A 23340-nucleotide genomic window follows, 5' to 3' on the forward strand; every position below is an offset into this window, starting at 1 on the left:
CACCAGGGAAGTCCCATCACATTACTATTTTAAATATCATTTACAGTAATTTATATAGTTCCAGTGAGCTAGGAGGAAAAAGCCTAGTAAATGGAAAGAATTGTTATCCTTTGCAAAATAAATATTTATAGAATCCTAATATATCAGTTAATTTCTGGTGTTCAGATAGGACTATACATTAACTTCTCAAAATTATAAATATATAAAGTGAGAATTTGAAAATTAAAGTCCTTTCACACCTGTCCTATCCTATGCTAAGAAATAACTGTGATTTCAGATCTTTACATAAGTAGACTTAAAGGGGTGAAAGGATGAAATCTATTATGAGGTATAAAATCTGCAAAAGTGAATGACTTAAGACTCATACATTAATTCACTAGAACACTAATATATTTTGACATTTTCATTACTTAAAAGGAATGATGACCACTTAACATGCATGTTAGAGGAAAAAGGAAAAAACCCCCACAAATTCCAGAGGACATTTGTTATACTTAACATTTCCAAGTTTCTTCTGACTGCTCTACTTAATGACTATGGTAGTGAAATAAATATTGTGATTTTAAGACCACAAAATATAGCTTGTATCCATTGTTCTGGTGATAATAATGACTGTATGGAATGGTAATATTTTTTATAAAAACCCTTTATATATGAATCGCTAGATGTAAAGAACACTGTATTTAATAAATCAGCAGTAAGTTTAAGGAACAGGGAAAAGAGAGTTAGTTTCTTGGAGTATTTAAGTGGAAAAAAATCAAATACAAACTAACCTTGAGAACTTCAAAATCTCCTAGAGGGCTTCTTTTCCTTTCTTTGCTTCCCTGTTTTTTCTCATTGTCCTCCAATAGCTTCTGTAGCTCTAGTAGCGTCTTTTCTTTTTCCAAAGCATTTTTTTCTGAAGTTTCTACCTGCATTTCAACCACCTGGCTTTCTAACTCTGATATTCTCAAGGTCAGTGCTGACACATTTGACTCCACCTCATTTTCCGTTAGTTGGTTTAAATTCTGTGTATTTGTTCCTCCAGGTTCTGGTGAAACTGCTTGTTTATCTTGACAGAATTTTGCATATTCTTTAACTGCTTCGAGTTGGACCTGACTCACAAGAGCAGCAGCCACCTTTTCCTCAAGTATATTTTGCAGGTTTGCCATCTTCTTTTTCAGTGCTTCTTTTTCAGACTGGCCTTGCTCCTGCAGGTCCTTTATTTGTTTATGACATTGGGTAAGTTCTAAGTCCTTTGCACTCACAGTGCTCTCAAGTTGTAGCACCTGTGTTTGCAAACTGCTTATGGAAACTCTGCTGTTTTCTTCAAAAGATTTGAGGTAAGTCGGATTTTCTAGGGGTTTACCAGCACCCTCAGTAAGGACTACTTCTAGTCCAGGTTTGTTTCTGCTCAGATCATCTACAGCCATGTTAACACTTTTCTCTGGTATACTATGGATTTCTTCCATATTTTCACGTTCTCTCTTTAAGCTACATAATTCTTGTGTTAGCTGGTTCATTTTTAAATTGGTTTCTTTAAGTACACTTTTTGTCAAGGCCATTTCTTCATTAGTGGTTTCTACTTGCTTTTCCAAAGCCAGTTTTTCAGCTATTACTATATCCAACTGATGTTTTAAACTATCTGCTTCTTCTGGGAGAGAATTAGTAACCACCGATGTCTTCTGTTCAATATTTGCCAATTCCTGTTGAAGCTTTTCAATCACTTCATTGAGCTGCTCAATTTCTTCTTCTCTATTTTTCTTCACACGTTCTTGATCACTCATCAAACATTCTATCTGGGTTTCAAGATCCCTTATTAGTTCATTTTTTTCTTCAATAACCTATTAGTTAACAAAAAAGTAACATATACAATAAATATGTATTTATATTTAGGGAATTTTATTTTATTTTAGGGCAGGATCTTAAAGTGTTGATCACACACTCAAAAATAATTTACTTCTCAGACATCCTAAATTAATTTTAATATAGACCAACAGTCCTCCATCACATCAAACAAGGACCTTATTTAGAACATCATTCAGAAAGTCATTAAACATAAAGTAATTTAGGCATTTAATAGATGATTTCCTATACGTAAAATAGTCAATATCAATACAATCTAATTGAAAAGGATGCAGTATTGAAATATAACAGTCTATAACAGGATAAAGTACTGAAATAAAAGTCTAAAACAGTGCTCAAATGTCATTATCTTATTTAGCTCACACAAAACAGAAGAATTTTTAATAGATTTGGTTAGAGTCATATGATGAAATCTGAGTCACCAGAGACTCCCTATAAAACATGAAAAATCTTTGACAATGTTAGGAAGGGATAAACATATACATAGCTTGTTAAACCAGTATGTCTTATTAAATTAAAATTAATGGGTAAAAGAGAATTAAAGTTTTACTTGGTTTTTATATTCACAAAGAAACTGAAAAATAACCATCTTGCCCTTTAAAATTCTAGCTTAGCCACTATGGAAAACAGTATGGAGGTTCCTTAAAAAACTGAAAACAGAGCTACTATATGATCCAGCAATCCTACTCCCGGGCATGTATCCACAAAAGACAAAAACTCTAATTTGAAAAGATACATGCACCCCAATGTTCATAGCAGCACAAATTACTATACATAAAATAGATAAAGAACAAAGATTTACTTTATAACACAGGGAACTCTGTTTAATATTTTGTAATGACCTATAATGGAAAATAATCTGGAAAAAAAAAAAAACCTAGATCACTTTGCTGTACACCTGAAACTAACACAATATTGTAAATCAACTATACTTCAATAAAAAATAAAAATAAAATTCTAGTTTAAATAATTTCATGTAATAATTTTAAATTAGTGTACCTTGTTATCTGTTGTAATTTTAAGTTGATGCTGAAGTTTCGTAATTTGCTCATTCAATTGGTCAATTTCTACCTCTTTTTCCTGCATTATTTGAGCAAATTTCCCAAATAGTACATGTTGGTCCTGGGTAGAGATAGGATCAGCTTGCTTTATGGCAAATCCCAGTTTCTCCATTTCATCCTAGGAACAAAAATAACCATCCCAGTTGGATAGGGCATTACACGTGATTTTCGGAACATTCTGTCAATTAAGTCTTACCAAGCTATAGCATCTAAAACATACAAATGAAAAAAAAAAATCAGAGCTATTATATAATTATTGTAAATCAATAATTCTTAAAATGTTTTGATAAAGGTCTCCAAAATTTTTCATTTCTGATGAATTCAAATGTTTATGTTGGCTTGAAGATAAATTCCATGCAAATCCATCTGCAGCTAATGTTCCTCTTTTAAGTATTATTTAGCGGCTGGATTTAGCAAATGCTTAATACTGCAACTACTACACAAGACAAAAACAATGAATTATTTAGAGGCAAAGTTTTCCTTAAGTAATTACCTTAAATAATTTGTTTTCTTGTTCAAGTTCTTGTAGGCGGGTAGTAGATTCCTTTTTCTGTATTTCTAATTGCATATGTAGTTGCTGGACTTCTTCATTCTTATTTTCCAGTTCTTCTCTGAACTGTTCTAACTGTTCTTCTAAGTTTGTGATCTTTGATACCAAAATTATCAAAAGGAAAGAGAAAAAACTGTTCATACAAATGTTTATTTGTCAAGAGAGAATGAAAAGTGCTGTATTGGCTCTATAGTACATATGCTTAAAACACGTGAGCCATGAGAATAAAGGAAAGGGGTTTCTCTAAGCCAGATGTAACTGTGTGGTTTCTAGACATTTTCAAACTAAACACCTTTAAACCATCCTGCCCAAAGCAAAGACGAGACCTTCAGAGGAAGGATACAAGGAGCCATTTCCTACCTAAAATTATCCTCTGATAAAGCATAAAAGAGTCATGGGAGGAAGGAAAAGAGTCCACATTTTAGATCTTATTTTATGTTAAATTAATTGCTATTAAAAATGCTCAAGAAAGCTGTAGAATTAGGTCAGTTATTTTAGCCACCAAGTGAGATTAGCTCAATTTAGTCCATATCAATACTTAACCCAATGAAAGGTTTGGCAGCCACATGCCTTATTTGAGCAGAAGGAAGCAGAGGTAGATGCTAAGAGCAAGAGACCCTTAGGTCTGAAATAACAGAAACTTAAAAAAGAGTAAGTTAGTAAAACCATTTTAGGAGAAAATTAGAGTGTTCCTATATGTAGGACAACTGAAATTCAGCTCATTTCTGAGCACAGATTACCACTAATGGTAAAGCAACTGCTCTTTGATGGCTATGTAGAGACTGAAACTAATGATGAATATTAAGAGTTTGGTTTAATATTTGGGTTTGGTTGAGGAGAGGAACAGTCATTTAGCTCAATGCTTTGTAGCTTCTTAATACATTTTTAATGAATGGATTTTCAAATGTGTATTTACCTATGATCAAAATTGCTGCATTAAAAGCAACCTAAGACACAAGAGCAGCATTTAGTGGCAGCTGGCTCAGAAAGTACATATAAAACATTTATTACCTTAGAACTTGAAAGGGAGCATATTCTGATTACACACCGATACGTAATCAGAATCATATCTTAGCATTAGCAAGACAAAGACCTTCAGAATCATTTAGCCTAATATTTCATTAATAGAAATCATACTGATATTAGTAACAATAGCCATCATTTATAGACAATTTATTGTTAGGCACTGCATAAGATGCTTTATATGTATTATTTTTTAAAAAACCCTATAACAACTTTATGAGATCTTTACTAGGATTATCTCCATTTCAGAGATGAGGAAGGGGGTCACTGAGAGAGGAGCACCTTGACCTGCAGTCACAAGGCCAGTATGTGGAAGCCAGTTTTTGAACCTCAGGAGTTTACCTCTGGAAGCTTACATTCTTAACTATCATTTATCCTGCTTCTAATAACTAATGTCTAAGACATATTTAAATAATTTTCTTTAACACTGATATTAAACTCAGTAGGCACACCTTAAATATAGTTAGTAGATGTGCATATATAATTATCAGGTTAGTTTGCTGAAAATTGTGATGATTATATCTTCTTCAAAGTTACCTAATATAATGGTATTTACACTTATCCCTATCTTCTATGACTACGTTTGATGACAAGGTATTATTTCAACACATACATAGATATTTAAGTTCAAAATTACTGCCCTTGCCCTGCCTCACCTGATACTTATTTTCTTTTTTGATAAAACAGTTTATGGTCAAATTCTTAGCCTTAATATTCAAAGAGTGGTCCCTGGAGCAGAAGTGGCCTCACCTGGGAACATGTTAGAAGCACAGATTCTCAAGCCCCACCCCAGACCTACTGAATCAGATTCTTCATTTTAACAAGATCCCCACGGGATTCATATGCACATTAAAGTTTGAGAAGCACTGGTCTAAAGCACTAACATTCCCATCATAAGTAGCTGAACTTGAGGCATCAAAACAGAGACTTCAATTCCCAAAATGACACTGTAAGGCATTCTCTTCTCTTACTCAGCAGTTGCAGTCCCTGGCTGTCTTATTACTGAGTCTATGACAACCAAAAACCAGAAAAATATTATTAAGGTCTAAAAATAGAATGGTAGCTTTCTGGTTTAACCTTGTTCTATTTTGCTACCAAATGATATCTAGATTGTTTGGATTACATTAATTTGCACGTATTTGTGTTTTAAGTATTCTTCTCTTTCAAATGTGTGTGTGTGTGTGTGTGTGTATGTATATGTGTGTATACATATCCTAGTTAGGAGATTCCTTGAAGATCGGTACTGGTTTTACAATTGGACAGTGGTGTTTTACAATTGGACAGTGGTGTTCTACACATAGGAGTTCAATAAATGTTGAATGACAGTCTATAATACTTCTCACCAACAGGGCAAAACATGCCCGGATGTTTTGGCAGTATAGCATCACAGGGCTCCAGAATCAGAGAAATCGAGGAGGAATTCTTGTTTAACCACTTACTGTGTGACTATGAGCAAGTTCCTTAACCTCTCTTAAGATCTGGTTTACTCATGTATAAAGTGGAAATATCAATAGAACCTATCCTCAGGGAGACTGCAAGGGTTAATGACATAAGATGTTTAAAATACTTAGCACTTTCTAGCACAGACTTCAACAAAGTTAACTATTATTATTTATTATTGCCATTTGTAAGCCAGATCTCTTTAACTCTATAAAGAGCTAAAACCACCTTCACAGAGCTAAAACCTAACTGAAGGCATCTTTTTCTTAAAGAAATTCTTCCTTCTATTTCTCTCCACATTATTCTCCTTCTCTTATACATCCTGAAATTCCTATCTTCTAAGGTCTTCTTCTCTTTCTATTCATTTTGAATTTCTAAATACTGTAATAAACTTTAAAACAAAGTTTTACACAAACAGGCTATGAGAGTAGTAGGAAGTATCTCAGATATAATGACACATAGACATCTTATGTTTATACTATCAGGTATCTGAAAACATTTGCCTAGTACAGGAGAGAATGCTTAAGAAGTTATTTTCATTAAAAGATATATGTTTCAATTTTACATTCCTATCTTTCAGTCTCCAGTTACTGAGTGAGTGGGTTCTGACAGAATACTTGTCACTGTTATTCAAACGTGAATAACAGTGACAAGTATTAGTAGACCAACGTTAGCCATCAGTTTAATTCTTTACTCATTCAACATGGCTGCCTCTGTTTCATCTGTAAAAACTGGGAGCTGGTTGACAGAAGCTCTCTAAGGCCTCTTGTAGTTCCAACAACTATGAGTCTAAGTAAATAGTAGGCAGTTATTGGATACTTACTTCAAGAAATTAAGGTGTTAAGTAGCATTAAATAAAATTCAAATGACAATAAAAATATAAAATTAGTAAACTTAATCAGTTATCCATAATCAATTATCATTGCCTTTGCAACCAGTTTTGGAGTTCCATTTTTTTAGAAAGCAGACAATTCATTTGATTATTTAGTGTAAGGTAAATCTTTAAATGTTAATTCTTTCCGAAACACACAGAAGTGGTTAGGTATCAACAAAAATGTTCTCTGTCTCTCACATAAAAGCCAAAAAACAAAATAAATACGAATCTCTTAGATAAACATTAGTCAGTACTACGTGAAAATGAGAAAATAACCATTCTCATGGAAATGATCATTTCCATTAGTCATTTATATAGATGACTTTTTTCTCCTCCAAACTACAAGCTCTCCAAGCTATAGTTTTAGCTGACATCTAAATCATTCTTCTATTTTTCAAAGCACTCATTAACATTAATATACTGTTTACATTCAATAAGTATTTCTTAAAATACATCAAATGTCCTGATAAAATTATATGGAAAGAGATAAAAATGTAATTAAAAATTTTAAAACATTTAAAATATGATATAGCTAGATGACACAGAGTACAATATGCTTTAGAAAAACTAATGGTAGACAAAGGTTTAAATAATTAGGAACTGGAAATTACTGTTTCAAAAGTGCATTTTCTGGTTTTTTTTTTTTTTGGAAAGGGAGGGAGTAGAAAAACATAAAAGAACTTTATAGAATTACTTTATTATTAATCTTTTGTTTTAAGAACATGTTTAGCACACTGTAAAAAGGCACTGTTATCTCCCAGGGCAATACAACTTAAAAAAAACCAAAACCCACAGCAAAGTAGCAGTAATTCAAAGCCTATGGTAAGGTCAAGAGGAAGATACTGCCTTGGGTCCAAACCCTACTATCTCTCTGCACTCTCCTCTTCACTGAATTCATACCTACCAAACCAGCCACCTTTTCCGTCCTCAAAACTTCCTCCCATGTCCAAGCGTTTTTACTTGTCCCCTCTTCTTCATTCCAGTTTATTTGTTCAAATGTTTACTGTCTTCCAAGTTCAACTTAGGCAATAAGCTAAGAAACTCTAAACTTTAGTTTTAGACCATAAACTTCATTCTAATCAAATGATATTTTCTAAAATAATTCAAGCCACACTTTGTCATTAAAAATAAACTTACCTCTTTTTCCTTTCTGTCTATGGCATCTCGCTCAGCCTGCAACTGTATTTCTAGAGACAATTCCGCTTTAGCTTCTACAGATCCAAACTGTCTTCGGTCCTCTACCTTTAAATATATAAGAATTTTCTCAAAATTTCAGACATTAAATCCTGACTATCCATTTTAATTGGAGAAGCAGCAATTCTATTTCTCCAATTAGAAGTAGATAATCTACATTAGTGAATGATCAAAAGTTACAACATTCAGTCTTGAATGCATCTTATACAAATTAAGACAGGAATTGCTTGACAATCTTAAAAATTCATTTCTCAGACAAAATGAAGGCTATCCCCTCAACTGCTCCCCTCCCAATTTCCTTATCCTGCTCTTCTTTCATTCATCTTTGCTTTCTGTAGCATAACAGGAACAGATCTCATTGCTTCTTAGTTTGGGGTAAAGCATCAGCCTAAACTGGTGCTTACAGCTTTTTCACTTTGCTATTATTTTAGAATCACAAACTTACTGCTGGTTAAAAGGGTAATTAATTCTTCTGGTTTAATTAATCTTTCTTTATCAGGACTCATATGCAAGGAACATTTGGAGATAAGAATAAACAGAAATGGTTATGATGTCAATGAAGACATCAAGATATATACACTATGCAATAATATCAACAAAGCATCATCAGTGATTTTTTTAATTAAACTGATGTTCGGGGCTTCCCTGGTGGCACCGTGGTTGAGAGTCCGCCTGCCGATGCAGGGGACACGGGTTCGTGCCCCGGTCTGGGAGGATCCCACATGCTGCGGAGCAGCTAGCCCCGTGAGCCACAACTACAGAGCCTGCACGTCCGGAACCTGTGCTCCGCAACGGGAGAAGCCACGACAGTGAGAGGCCCGCGTACCGCAAACAAAAACAAAAACAAAAACAAAAACTGATGTTCATGTAACTAAGAGTAATCCGTACTAAAACACTTGATAAAATTAACCAAAAGAAAATGTCACACCTTTTGAAAACTGTCCGTACTCATGAGTAAGGCTTGCTCCAATTCCCTTACTCTGAACTCCAGTTTCTCAATTTCTTCATTACGCTCCTGTATATCCCTCTGAAGCTGCTCTTTAGAGAGCAAAAGCTCACTGCACTTGTCCGTTTTTTCTTTCAGATGATTTGTTAACTGTTCAACCTGGAAATATAATAAGCAAAAACTGTAATGTTAAAAAAATGTAAGCATGTTAATAATATATCTATCCTCATTTCAAAAAGGATTTTTAGACGCTATGCTAATTTTATTTTTGATAAGGATAGCGCTATTGTCTCCCACTATAGCAACGTTTTCTGAGTTGATACATCTAAGCAGTACTAGTAAAAGAGAAATAATATTGCTTTCACCAAACCTTTTAAAAAAGTTCTCTTAAGACTAACAGTTTCTCTAGCTAGGAGGAGCAACAATACATTTTTGAATAATGTTGAATTACAAGCTCTAATGGCACAGCCACACCAAAACCTAATAAAGAAAACAAGTTTACACAGTACTGACTTAACATTTATATGTAAGATAAGATGACCTAAAAAACTTTCATGGATTATGTTTTTCTTTCCACAAATGGTTATATCGATACATATAATAATACAATGGTTCTAAATACCCCAGGGATGGGAGGAAATTGAGGACCTTTAGTACAGTCACTTGGAAAGCTTTGCAGCCTACAGATTCCACCAGCCCAGAACAGAGGTGAGAATACCAGGTGCTGAGAGGGATTTGTGCACCCTGAAAGTTTCCCTAAGTGATTCTGATATGCAGCACCATTCAAGTGAATGGCTCTGTGATGGAAGGATACAGGAAGGATCAATAAGGTAGCTTGTGAAATTAGTTCCAATCAAGTGAAGAGAGAAAGCTTATTTAAAAAAAAGAAACGTGATGGTAAGAAAAAAAGGAATTCTACCTTATTTCAGTGAGATACTTTCAGGAAATTATCTAAAAATGGCACTTATTCCTCAAAACATTAGAAGAAATGCAAGCTTACCTACAATCACAGGTTCAAGGATGACAGTAATAAAGTCTGAGGAGAAACTTTAACAATAAAAGGTGGACTAAGTTTGAAGTGAGGTCAAAGGAAAAGACAGTAAAGGAGGTATAGCAAAATGGCACAATATACTGTTACAGTTAGATTTTTTTTTTTTGATCCTGAAAAAATCAGAAGCTGGGGACTCAGATCTGGCAAAGTAAGGAGAAAACAAACGGATCAATGATTTGGAAGAAAATCAAATACACACATCCTTCTTAGTTTCTTGAAGTTTCATGAATGAGGCAGCTCACTCTTTTTAAATATAAGAAAACAAATAGTAGGAAATGACAGGAAGTTCTAGAGCTTAAATATTCTTTTGAGTGTCAACGAACACACAGCTACTTTTCAAAATCTAAAAAGGTCAGGAACAAGATGAATAACTATAAACTCTGTGGGGATTGGTAACTTTTCTACTGCTCCAATAGATAAGGCTGTTCTACATCAGTTTCCTTCTATTAAATGAGAATGTAAATAACATTTTACTACAATGAGTTTATCGGTATTTTATACTTCTTTGGAATTTTTAGGGTTTCAAGAACCTTCTCATATTGAAGTAATATTTAAGTTTCTGATTTTGAAGATTTATATACAATAGAAAGAAGTCCTTTTAAGTTTTTTATTATATGCATCTTATTTTACACATAATATACAAATTATTGTATGGTAGACAGTATCAGTAAAATTCTTACCTCTCTAGTTTGATGTTCACTGATAGGCTGGAATCGAGGTACGACCTTAAGTTGCTGTTCTAGTTTCTGTATTTCCTGTTGGAATACATCTCTCTCGTGTTCTCTATCAATGGCTTGCTCCTGAAGTTTAATAATAATAGTAACTGAAGAAATAACATTTATTGAAGCTATTATTTCCCTTACTTCCCTTTAATTGTAGGCACAGTTTTGTTTGAAGACGAACAACTGATGATCACGGGAATACCCCAAACCAAAAAGGTTTAAAAAGATAACATTTGTTGTATGGTACATAACCTATTATGGCTCTTCAACAAAAATTTAAGCATTTAAACGTTATCTGAAGCACAACACTTTTAAAAATTCAAGTAATGTTAAACACAGAATGAAATAAATATGTTCTTCTTAAAATGAATTTACTTTTTTGGAAGAAAGGAGGAATTCCACTATTAATTTAGTCATTAAACAAAAAAAAAGTAGAACAAATTGTGTAGTAAATCAATTTCTTTCATTTTAATCTAGGTTTTACACCTAAAATTATAAAATGTGTAAGAATCTTATTCTATGATCTGTGAAGATAACACACGGCTTAAATGAAATCTCAAGGAAGAAAATCCATGTGAAATTAGAGACTTAACATCTTTTTGGAAGAGAGTAATGACAGCATGACAACTGTTCCAGTCCTTTGCTTCCAGGGCACACTTGTTACCTGGGTTAAACATTGGTGGCCAATTAGCTTTTAGGATCCTAACTTGCTTTGGCTATTGGTTAAGAAAAAGACTAGGACAAACTTCTGAACTATGAATTTGGAAAGGCTAACTGGTAGGGCTTACTCATAATCTGCCTGTACTGCTTTTAATTCTGAAAGCTGCACAATAAAAATTACTAGAATCTTTAATCGAAATAGTACTTTTCAATTAATTAGTAGATGACACATATAGATGGAAATATTAGAATTTAAGAGTCCCTCCATAATTTAAAATCCACAACCTAGAAGAGCAGCAAGTAGCATTGCACTGAGAAAATTAATATTAATGTTGAGAATACTTACATCTAAAAATTTTCTCATTTTTTCTAACTGCTTTTCCAGTGCTTGGTTTTGCTGTCTTAAATCCATTAGTTCGGCATTTTTTTCCTGTTCCAGCTCTATAAATCTACTGACTTGTTCCTCAACATCTATTTCTAGAGCTTTCACTTGTTTTTGAAGGTCATCGCGTACTTTTTCAGCTTGACACTGTACCTCTAGTTTTTCCTTCATCAGTTTTTCTGTCTCCTGTAGTAATTCTGTTTATAAGTGAAAAAATATACATTAAATCACAATTAATGAATGATGTTATGATAGTGAAACCACCCATAACTGTATTCCAATTTTAACTTCATGAAATAAAGGAGACGAGTTTTACTTCAAACACATGTAAAAAAGGAAAATATTCTTATGAAAATATCAAAATAACATATTCCTATATAAGTAAGCAAGCTAGTATCAATAAAATTGTACAGAATTAACAGAAAGAATATGTCCTGTCACTAAAAACAATATTTTTGTGAAAAGAGCATAGTAAATGACCCCCTCAAAATCCACTTTCACTATAAGGAAAAGAGCAAAGTCTAACCAAATTCAAGCACAGAAAGAACTCACCTCAGGCAAAAATCAATTCATTTAAACCCATAAAGTCATTTTTATATGCATACACAATACACACAGAGATCAAATACTTTAAACCTTTAACCAAGGCAAGTAAGAGTTACAGAAAAGAAACAGAACTAGAATCAGAATTTCCTGTTAGCCTTACTCCTTATTAGAGCCACATTCCTGACTTAGTCTTGCATGCTCACATGTATGTGTATCACGGAAAAATTGACAAGTATGAGAGGTGTGGTGTGGTGCTTAAGAGCAAAGACTGTGGGTTCACATCCTAACTGCCACTTGTCTCTGCAACACTTAACATGATGTCCTTCAATTTCCTTATATGTAAACTGGGGACAGTAACAGTACTGATCTCTAAGAGTTATTGTGGAATCAAATGAGTTAATATATGTGAAGAACAGTGCCTAGACTATGGTAAGCACTACATATAAGTGTTAGCCATTATTATTAATATTAATCATATAATAATAAATTACATATAGCAAAGTAGAACAATTCTCTAATGAAGAAAATGGAAGGAATATAACTCTAGAGTCTTTACACTAACTGGTCTGTCAACACTGTACTCAGGATTAGAAATCTACAGAAAACAGCTTTCCTTTTAAAACAATACTGATTTAGATGTTAATATAAAAGTTAATCAACCAGAAAGTCTCTTTATTAAATTTCACTGACCCTATTGATACCATCATCTTACATACTTCCTGATTTAGAACAGAGTATTTTGAAAACTCATAGGCTGTAAGAGTTTAATATATTTGTTAAAGAAAAAAACTTTTAATAAACCAACGTTTTCTTTAAAAAACTGAAATGGTCTTAAGCTCTGTGGAATAATAGATATAAGAAGATGATGGTCACTATGAATCTCAGTTGTTAATTCCAAATATAAATATGTATTTTTATTGTAAGAAGAGTTTTTCTGTTGTTAAAGAGAAAAACTGTAAGTATGAAACAAAACAGCAAAATTAGAAATATGTTAGTTGGTTGAAAAATCCAAGGGTCACCCAATGGCCATGCAATTGTATAAACACACCTGCTCCAGGTGCTGCATCGACTGCAGCATCTACTAGTCCTATTAGGAAAGAAAAAACACACACACAGAACAAAAATATGATAATTTACATGTCTTCTATTTCCTAAAATAGAAACATACACAAAAGAATTAGAAGTAAAAGTTGAAACCACTGATTATTACCATTGGTAACATTTTCAGATGTACCAGTATTTCTTAAACATTTTTCATGTATCATACATATACTTTCCACATTAAAAATTCCAACCCTAAACCTGTGCTAAACAGATTTGAGCAACCAGAAAAACTTCACCATATTACAAAAAGGTATGTTGTATCTCTAAATTGATAAAATTCAATTAGTAAAACTACACATTTATAATCTGACTGCATGTGTAACATAAAAGTGAGAAGATATGATTAAAAGGATTTAAAGTTCCACTGTTACAAAGACTGACATTTATTTTTTTTTTACCACCGAACAAACTTTAAGATGTTACCTAATGTCTCATTTAAGAAAAAATTAAAGGTTATTTGTAAACTTATTTATTCTTTGAAGTCCTGCTTATATTAAACTAGATGTCAGCCTGCTTCTAACAGCCAGTGACCTGTTCAATCTATTATCTTGCAGGCTGAAATCCACCTCACCTGCTTACTACTAGTGCAGGTCAGTGCTCTTATTTAGTTAATGCAAGTATACATTTTGCTGCCTTTCTGCAATTAAAAGAACTAAATCTGGGCTTCTCTGGTGGCGCAGTGGTTGAGAGTCTGCCTGCCGATGCAGGGGACACGGGTTCGTGCCTTGGTCCGGGAAGCTCCCACATGCTGCGGAGCGGTTGGGCCGGTGAGCCATGGCCGCTGAGCCATGGCCGCTGAGCCATGGCCGCTGAGCCTGTGCGTCCGGAGCCTGTGCTCCACAAAGGGAGAGGCCACAACAGTGAGAGGCCTGCGTATTGCAAAAAAAAGAACTAAATCTTACACAGTTTAAAAAATATCCTGTCTCATTATATGCAGCTTTCTCTTTAGGCAGAAGTTTGAGGATAAATGAAGAATTATCTTTTTCTGTCAAAATATGCCAAAGGAGAAAGAAAACAAATTTGATTCCACATGGTTGGCTAATAAGACAATTACCAATAAGGTAGATTTTCTCATTATTTTTCAATCCCTATATAAAATATATAAATAATGGCACTGAAAAGGGGGAAAAAAGTCATCTTGAACTTTTCAGGAATGTTTCATATAAAGTCTAAAAATACATACGCTGTTCAACTGGGCCTGCCTCAGCTTTCATAGCTTCCTTCTGCCTCGACAGTAATTCTCTTTCTTCTTGGATCTGCTGTTGCTCTGCTTCTAATTCTTGTAATCTATTACCTGCACATAACAACTCCTGCTCAAGACGATCTATTATATCAATTTTTTCCTGAATTTGCCTTTCAAAAAGCGTTTTTTCATCTGCATAGCCATCAATGACACCTACAAAATAAAATTAACAAGGAATGTAATTATTATTTCAAATTTTACCATTATATTTATATAAATAATAAAAGGTGTTCTGTTAGCAAATTTTAAATCATTCCAACCTATTAAGTCTTGAAGGAATTTGCTGCTGATGATAGCAGTAACTATGGTATGTTCAATACAGCCTTTTCTTATTAAATATGTGTCTAAATAAGAAATTCCTCTGAATTTTCTGTTATGCTAATGTATCACATCATGTAGGTATAACACACTTTATTAAACGGATATAAATAGATAGATTCCTGGAAAGCTTAATATAAATCAGATGCTTGGGAACTGAATCACATTTTAAATATACTTGAGAAAGTTGATATTTTAAGTGATTCTAGAAGGCCAACACCCACAACAGCATGGTAAGATATAAACAGCATGGAGCTTTACAGGCTTAAAGCCTGGAATCACGATTTAGTGGTGACTGAACAATTTATTAGCACCTCTTTGCTCCAGTCTCCTCATCTTTAAACTATAACAGTTGTCTTATGGTGGGATTATGGTAACAATTCACTATCGTTCATTTCTGCATTTTCTAAAATTTTAAATACTTTCTATAATTCTACTAAGTACTGTTTAAAATTAAAAATATATATATAGTTTTAAAAACTGCTTAGAGGAATTCTGAAGACAAACTATAACTACTTTTCAATGGGCATTTGAAATTAAAAGTAGACTGGTGGCTTCCAAACCTGGCTTGCACCACAATTTATTTTTAGACTTGAAATTTCTCCACCCTCAGTTGCCAATGGCAGGGTGCTCACCCTCAGCCTTACTGAGCTCCACAGCCAGCTGTTCTCTGGCCCTGCACTCCTCATGAAGGCGCTCTCGCAGTTCTTCTTGGCACTTAAGGGACTCTGTCACTTCTTGTTTCTGTCTAAATGACTCACGCATCAATTCTGTCTGTGTAACTTTCGCATGTTCCAGCTAAACAAAGAGGGAAAGTAGACGTGAAGGAAGACAAAGTGTTAAGAATACCAGTGTCATTCCCTATTAAAGCTTAAAAAAAAAAAAAGAAATTTAACTGAAAATAAAGATATACTGTTGAATTGTAGTCATTTAATATTTCTAGTGCATGCTAGTACTAGTAGGTAGGGTAAATCAGTAGATAAGTAGATTAGCTGTGTACAACTTTCCATAAGATATGTATTCTAACTTTATTGAACAAAAAAAAAGCTTCTTTTGAAAATAAACCACTTTACATCACTAGATCTATATGCTATCATATGAAAAGACATATAAAATTAATAATACACAGGTTCTTTTTGTATTTGGTAAAGAATTTTATGTAACTACGTGTTCTATGATAGGCTTTATGTTTTCTGTATTTAACACTTATTGACTGCGACTCCTGCTGTACACTGTGGGGAACCAATAATAAATGATTAATGCAATGCCATCAATGAATAAAATCATAGTGGCACACAAAATGAAGTTTAACCCATATTTTAACTAAAAGCTTTATACTTCTGTCCATTTGTGAAACATCTACAAGACTCTGAATATTCAGTTTATTTTCAAAACCTTAGACTATAGATGCATTATCTATAAACACAGCCTCCTTAAAATGCTGTTATTGGCATATACTGACCACATTCTTAAACAATTTTTAAGATGACAGTCAAGTACGGGCTCAAGGCCAAAGCGCTCAAAAACAGTGATCACTGTTATCAGCTGCATGAAATTGCAGAAAAGCACTATCTCTGCTTTAGTTTTCTGGGCTTCTTACTGCTAGCACCTGCTTTATCTGTTTTTATTAAAACAACTACATGGGGAAAAACTGAGCACAAATGTTTCTGGTATTTAATATTAAAACCATTACATTTAAAAAAAATTTACCATAGCATTTTAAAATTTACCATAGCAAATAGATTTTAGAGTTACTAAGTAAAGCTTTTTGTGGTACCATTTTGTGGTTGGATAAATCAGTATCTCACATATCTATTGTGCAATTATTCTTGTTTTAATATGATGTTTTAAATATCATTCACAACCCATTACTTGAAAATAATATGCATACACATTTAAGATTCATAATGGAAAATTAAGCATGTATTTTAATCACAAAATATTTCCTAAAATATCTGTAATAATATGTTGTTACCTCAACAGAGATAAAACTTTATATATACTTTTACTTTTGACTGGCAAGACTATTTTCCTTTAAATGTGGATAACCAGTATACATTAATTTTTAAAATTAAAAAATGACCATAAAATATGAACTAATTTATAAAAAGCCTTGCTCCTGAACTTAGTCACAGCCTATATTTAAAAAATAAATCAATTGCTTTCACATGTACATATGTAATTTTTTTCCTGTACATTGTAAAATGGTTGCTTGAAATATATGAAATCTCTAAAAGAGTTCATAGCTCTAACTAATTAGGATATGAGTTTTTTTTTCCTTTTTCAAATTTACTGTACAAATACAACAATGCACTTACAACAAAATAAACACTTGCTTTAGATAAGAAAAATAAGTCGGCTTCTATATTCTATTTTCCGACAAGATCTAAACCTGCTTTAAGATGCATTTAAATATTACTATGAAACCACAAGAAATAACTTCAGTTTTACAAAGCAAAACAAAAAAGCTGGGACTCAAATAGAGTAGATCTAGGAAACAAATTTCACTTATTATAGAAGATGGCACCCACATTTATTGGAATAAGAGATTCCTTCAAATATTTATTTAAATACATTATACTTAAAAAACCTCTTCCATCCAGTTAAGGTACAGTTTATTCCTAATATTTATATAATACCTATAACCTAATACTGAATAATGTGAAATATATAAAAATATCATATTCAATATTTTCACATAATTTAATAAACTTACTACATTAAAAGTATGTATCATTAGTAAATAATCTGTCATTTTAATATAAAAGCTTTAGGGGAGGTAACAAAACTATTCTGAAAGCATCTGTCTTGTTAAATACTAGCTAGTACATATAAATAAAGCCATAAAAGTCACAAAAAGTGGCAAATAACATACTAACTTGTAGTGAATCATTCACAACATTTAAGTGTCAAATGAACCTGAAATACTAATTATGCTAAATACCCTTAACACTGCTTATAACATACATTTCACATAAAAAGCAGAAAAAGGAATTTCCTCATAGGATTAGTAGGCATATTAAAAATAAGCTCCTTAGGGAGTTAGCAAGAAAACTGAAATAAGAATCCAGGTTTCCTTTCCGGAACTACAGGCAATATGCCATATGATTGTAAACATTTCCTAATTGGCTCAATGACAATTCACTTAGCTGTTTTAGGTATGACAATGCCTATTCCTTCAAATATAATCATTCCATTTTTACTCAGCATTGGCATCATAAACATATAGAAGTAAGATTCTTAAGAACAAGCAGGATCTTTTTAAACAGCTTGCCTGGTATGGGAGAACTGAAATATTATCTCATTCTGCTTTCTGGAATGAAAAACGTAGCCAAGTTGGGGCTTGTGGACAAAATTTAGCCCTTCAATACATTAATCATTACAGGATGAATGAGTAGTAACACACCAAACAAGAAGAAAACAAGAGTCTATTCCATTTACCCTTACCAAAGACACTTAAAGTTCATTTCTCATTACAGTTTTAAACTAAATGTATAAAAAACTGAAAGCATAAAATAAAACTATAAAAAACCAAATTTTTATACTTACTGAATAAGGAGGGGTAGGCAGGGAAATTTTGGAAATAAGCTTTAATATATGCCCATTTCTTTTATGAATAAAATGAAAAATAGAAGTATTAACAATTACTGAGTTATTTTCATCCAAATGTTCACATAGAGGAAAAGGATGTGGTAAAGGCACCCGAGATTCAACCTCATAAATGTCTTCATCTTGTTCTTCCAACCACGAGCCACTAAGTTTGACAGTTGCCAAATGGGTCCTGTAAGAATCCATTCTAGAAGCTGTAGCTGCTAATTTTCCTCACTTGCTGTACCAATATTCCACTACACTAAAAAAGTTCTGTTTAGTTTATCCAGATATACCACAGCAGTATGAAAATTTCTCCTTAGCACTATCAAACATTATAAAATTAATTCATACAACTAAACAACAAAAGAAAAAACCCAGAAATCTAAAAAGAACTAGATCTCCATAAAAAAAAAAGAACAAAAACAAGAAAACAAAACTAAAAGCAAGCAAACACATTTTTAATTAGAATAATTACTAAACTGTTGAAGAATGGAAGAATAAAAATATAAATATCTAATTAGCTAAGCAATAAAACTGCCTCCGGCATCAAAATATGTCTGTGGAAATAAAAGCCTTCCAAGCAGAACCTGGTAGGGAAAGTCAAGTTTTAATTCTCCATAGTAGCAGTCTTAAAAAACGTAGTTGCAACATTATTTCCCTTGTTCTTGCTGCTTCACAAAGTGCTCTTCTGAACTGAGCTATTCAAATAGCCTCTCACACTGAGCCAAAGAATTCTAGTCAGTGGGGAAAGGTCAGAACAGAGGGTGTGATTTAATGTCTTTACCTATAGGTACACTGACAGGTGGAATCTGAATTCATACACCCACAAAAAAGCCTGCCTAACAGGATCCAAGTTCCACGTCAGAGCTCTGAAAAGGATATCTAGATAAGTTTATAATGCTTCTAAGATAAGCTAGTGTTTTTGCATTCCATTAAAAAATCGTTTTAATTTAAAAATGTGAAAACAAGTAGGTTTGAGTCCACATTACCAATTAGTTCTTCAACTATATCCAATAATCATAACTATTTCTGGAAAACTAAGTATTTCCTTTTGATACTTCCTCATTCTTTTGAGTAGTCATTAAAACTAAACATAGTTTACATAACTAAACATAGTTTATAACATCGGTTATGAACTATTTCCACACTCAATTGGTTACAGAGTAATTCTTAAGGAAAAAAAAACCCTCTTTTTAAAAGCTGCACTGTGTATAATAATTGGTAATTATACCACTTAAGGTATCCTATGAACTCTGACTAAAAATTAAAAGCACAAGTGGTGTATAATGGCCTTTTGGTAGCTCCAGAAACCTCGGCAATAGTGAATAAAACAGCTTCTCAGAATTTAAAAGATGAACAACTTACTTTTTAATATTAAAAATCCTCAATAGTGAAAGTTGTTTTAAATAAATGAAAAATCTTTCACTGTGGTGTCTTTTCTCTACCCAGTAACTACATATCCTTAACTCACAAAACCTTTATTTACTATGGAAAAACCCACACTAAAGTAAGCACATCAACAAAAATCAATTTTATAGCCACTTTCACTATACAAAATATCTTTAGAGGAGTCAATACTCAAACCCTTCACAGTAAGTTAACAATTAGGGCAGAGAAAATAAGATTTTCTGCGGAAAGCTCAGAATCTACAGGGATATGGTTTGGGGTAGCGGAGGGGCAGCTGCTTCCTAGAATTCCGGACTAGGCAATGACAAATTTCTGTTTATTATGGTTTCTTATGTGACGCCTCCAGTTAGTCTGTGAAACAATCATAACATCTACACAAGATGGAGATCTAACCCCACCACTGGTGCAGCTAAATCTGACTTTACTGGGGCTTCAGCAGATACAAAATCATCAACATCCTAGATGTTCACTTTATGAGCTGGCTGGACCCATGTTCAACATATCAAACACCTCTCAAAATACTCTTTCCCAGCTCCCTCTGAGAATAAGTTTATTTTCATAACCTGGTGTTCAATTTCTCTTATTTGAAGCAAAAACAAAACCCTGAAAGTAAGACATATCCCTTTATAAATAGAAACATTTAGGTCCAGCCAAGAACTAACTACATAGAAAAGAGAAAACTAGGAGGAAAAGACTCAAAAAAGCCGCAGATTAAGATGACTTAGGGGGGGCTTCCCTGGTGGCGCAGTGGTTGAGAATCTGCCTGCTAATGCAGGGCACACGGGTTCGAGCCCTGGTCTGGGAAGATCCCACATGCCGCGGAGCAACTAGGCCCGTAAGCCACAACTACTGAGCCTGCGCATCTGGAGCCTGTGCTCTGCAACGAGAGGCTGCGACAGTGAGAGGCCCACGCGTCGCGATGAAGAGTGGCCCCCGCTTGCCACAACTAGAGAAAGCCCTCGCACAGAAATGAAGACCCAACACAGCCCAAAATAAATAAATAAATTTAAAAATAAATAAATACTCCTGTTCTCTGTTTAAAAAAAAAAAAAAGATGACTTAGAATGGGGCAAAAAGCCCTCATAACAGTACATTAACTGATGGCATACTACATTAAATGTTCAGAAAGGTGACCCTGAATTAAAATAATTCAAATTATAGTCTATTTTTTCCCCTACTTTTGAAAGCATGTAAAACCTGTGTTTACTCATGTAAAAGAAAAATTTATAAGTAAGGTGTACCCCCTTATAACCAGGAATATAAGTCAAGGTTAAGAAACTAACCACAAAGAAAACAAAGTAAAATTAAAGGAGGAAAAGACTCAAAACAGCAGTAAAGACGATTTAAGATAGGGGCAAATAGCTCTCCCCAAAACAGTGTATTAACTGATGGTATATTATATGTATTGATGTCCAGATAGATTACTTTGAATTGGAATAATTCAAATTATATATTTTTTTTAAATTTTAGAAAGCACATAAAACCCTTTGCAATCAAAAAAAGTTAAAATAATTTCAATTTTCAAGAGGACACCCTTTTAATTATCCAGACTAGCTCATTATCCCCTGGTTTCAGATAATCAAGATAATCAAGATATTTGAAGGCTATTAATTTGCGGTATAGTTATGTTTTCAGCTTTACTGTAATTGTACAATATCAAGCTATTTAACCTTTTCCCCAGAAATATTTCCCCCAACTTGTAAACCACTTCTGTTGCTCTCTTTTGTATTTTGATTTTTTTTTTTTTAAGTTACTTAATAGACTGGATCCTGGCTACAATACCCTGACACAGCCCTGATGCTTATAATACACACACTGGTAGCAACACCTAATGGCAAATGTATTTCAACACTTTATTAAGGTTTATGTTTTATTTTTATTTTTTAAAATAAATTTATTTGCTTTTTACTTATTTTTGGCTGCGCTGGGTTTTCATTGCTGCGAGTGGGGGGCTACTCTTCATTGCGGTGCGCGGGCTTCTCATTGCAGTGGCTTCTCTTGTTGTGGAGCACAGGCTATAGGCACACGGGCTTCAGGAGCTGTGGCACGTGGGCTCAGCAGTTGTGACTTGTGGGCTCTAGAGCACAGGCTCAGTAGTTGTGGCCCATGGGCTTAGTTGCTCTGCGGCATGTGGGATCTTCCTGGACCAGGGCTCGAACCTGTGTCCCCTGTGTTGGCAGGCAGATTCTTAACCACTGTGCCACCATGGAAGCCCACAGTTTATGTTTTAAAATACAACAATGAGAAAACAAAATCTTAACTTACAGTACTACTGTTTCATCCTCATAAAAAGGCTCCTTTTTGGAGAAAATATAGAAAAGTACCTTAAGTTCCATTATTCTAAAAAATGATTATTAATAAATTCATGAGAGTTGCCTATAATAAAAATCATTTCTTTGGGAGTAAATTCCTCATTCACTGTTTTCTTCTAACGCCTGAAAGAATCTCTTGGTAAATAATCTCCTATGGCTGTAAACAGTAACTCAGGATTCTGGAAAACTTTAATTGCTAAAACACTACTTCCACATAACAGACTGATTCCTATTTCTACCTGGCCCAAGAATCAAGAATCTGAAACAGGGACTTCCCTGGTGGCACAGTGGTTAAGAATCCGCCTGCCAACGCAGGGGACGTGGGTTCGAGCCCTGGTCCAGGAAGATCCCACATGCCACAGAGCAACTAAGCCCATGCGCCACAACTACTGAGCCTGCACTCTAGAGCCCGTGAGCCACAACTACTGAGGCTGTGCACCACAACTACTGAAGCCCACGCACCTAGAGCTCGTGCTCCGCAACAAGAGGAGCCACTGCAATGAGCCCGCGCACCACAACGAAGTGTAGCCTCCCCCCACTCGAGAAAAGCCCGCACACCGTAAAGCAGCCAAAAAGAAAGAAAAAGAAAGAAAAGGAATCTAAAACCATACTCTCAAAGATAAAACTTCTCTGCAGAACCACAAAGACCCTACTAAATAAAGATCATGTTAAAGAGATTAACTTTCTACTGGCTTGAGACTAGACTTACAGCAATTTTACTCCTATTCCAACAAAAGCCATCCCAACCAATAAGAAACTGCAATAGGTTGAATACAAGCCTGAATATATTCAATATTTATAGCAGCCTGTCTCAGCAAAAGAGAAGTAAAATCCATCACAGTAAATACATTATTATATGGATTTGGACATGCCATTGGGCAAATCACTTATGAAATCAAATACATAAAGTAAAATACTCATAAAAGATATTATGAAACCAGGCTATAAAGGCAGATACCCTGATACTTAGTAAAGAAAACGCTTACTAATTCTTTTATTAAAGCAAGATGCATCTATGCAACCTAAAGCAGCCCCTAAACTTAAAACTAAGTACAAGACTTAATCATGATT

General features: G+C 33.8%; 1 protein-coding gene across 14 annotated transcripts in view; it reads right to left on the reverse strand.

The window, feature by feature from the left end:
- The window catches only part of AKAP9 (A-kinase anchoring protein 9), a 145571-nt gene that overhangs the window by 24695 nt on the left and 97536 nt on the right, over window positions 1-23340 (reverse strand). For 10 of the 14 annotated variants that reach the window (XR_012333982.1, XR_012333981.1, XM_073809724.1 and 7 more), the window contains 10 exons: window positions 15595-15757; window positions 14582-14794; window positions 13343-13381; window positions 11713-11945; window positions 10665-10784; window positions 8916-9092; window positions 7931-8035; window positions 3400-3552; window positions 2845-3024; window positions 774-1823 (listed from right to left, as the gene is read on the reverse strand). Coding sequence is in view for 12 of the 14 variants with exons in the window: in XM_073809724.1 (XP_073665825.1) it covers window positions 774-1823; window positions 2845-3024; window positions 3400-3552; window positions 7931-8035; window positions 8916-9092; window positions 10665-10784; window positions 11713-11945; window positions 13343-13381; window positions 14582-14794; window positions 15595-15757 (2433 nt within the window). In the remaining 2 variants the exon portion in view is untranslated. The remainder of the gene's footprint in view (window positions 1-773; window positions 1824-2844; window positions 3025-3399; window positions 3553-7930; window positions 8036-8915; window positions 9093-10664; window positions 10785-11712; window positions 11946-13342; window positions 13382-14581; window positions 14795-15594; window positions 15758-23340) is intronic. The other 4 variants (XM_019927017.3, XM_019927001.3, XM_073809717.1 and 1 more) reach the window with 3 other exon arrangements.

Source organism: Tursiops truncatus, chromosome 9 (assembly GCF_011762595.2).
Source record: "Tursiops truncatus isolate mTurTru1 chromosome 9, mTurTru1.mat.Y, whole genome shotgun sequence".
NCBI lineage: Eukaryota > Metazoa > Chordata > Mammalia > Artiodactyla > Delphinidae > Tursiops > Tursiops truncatus.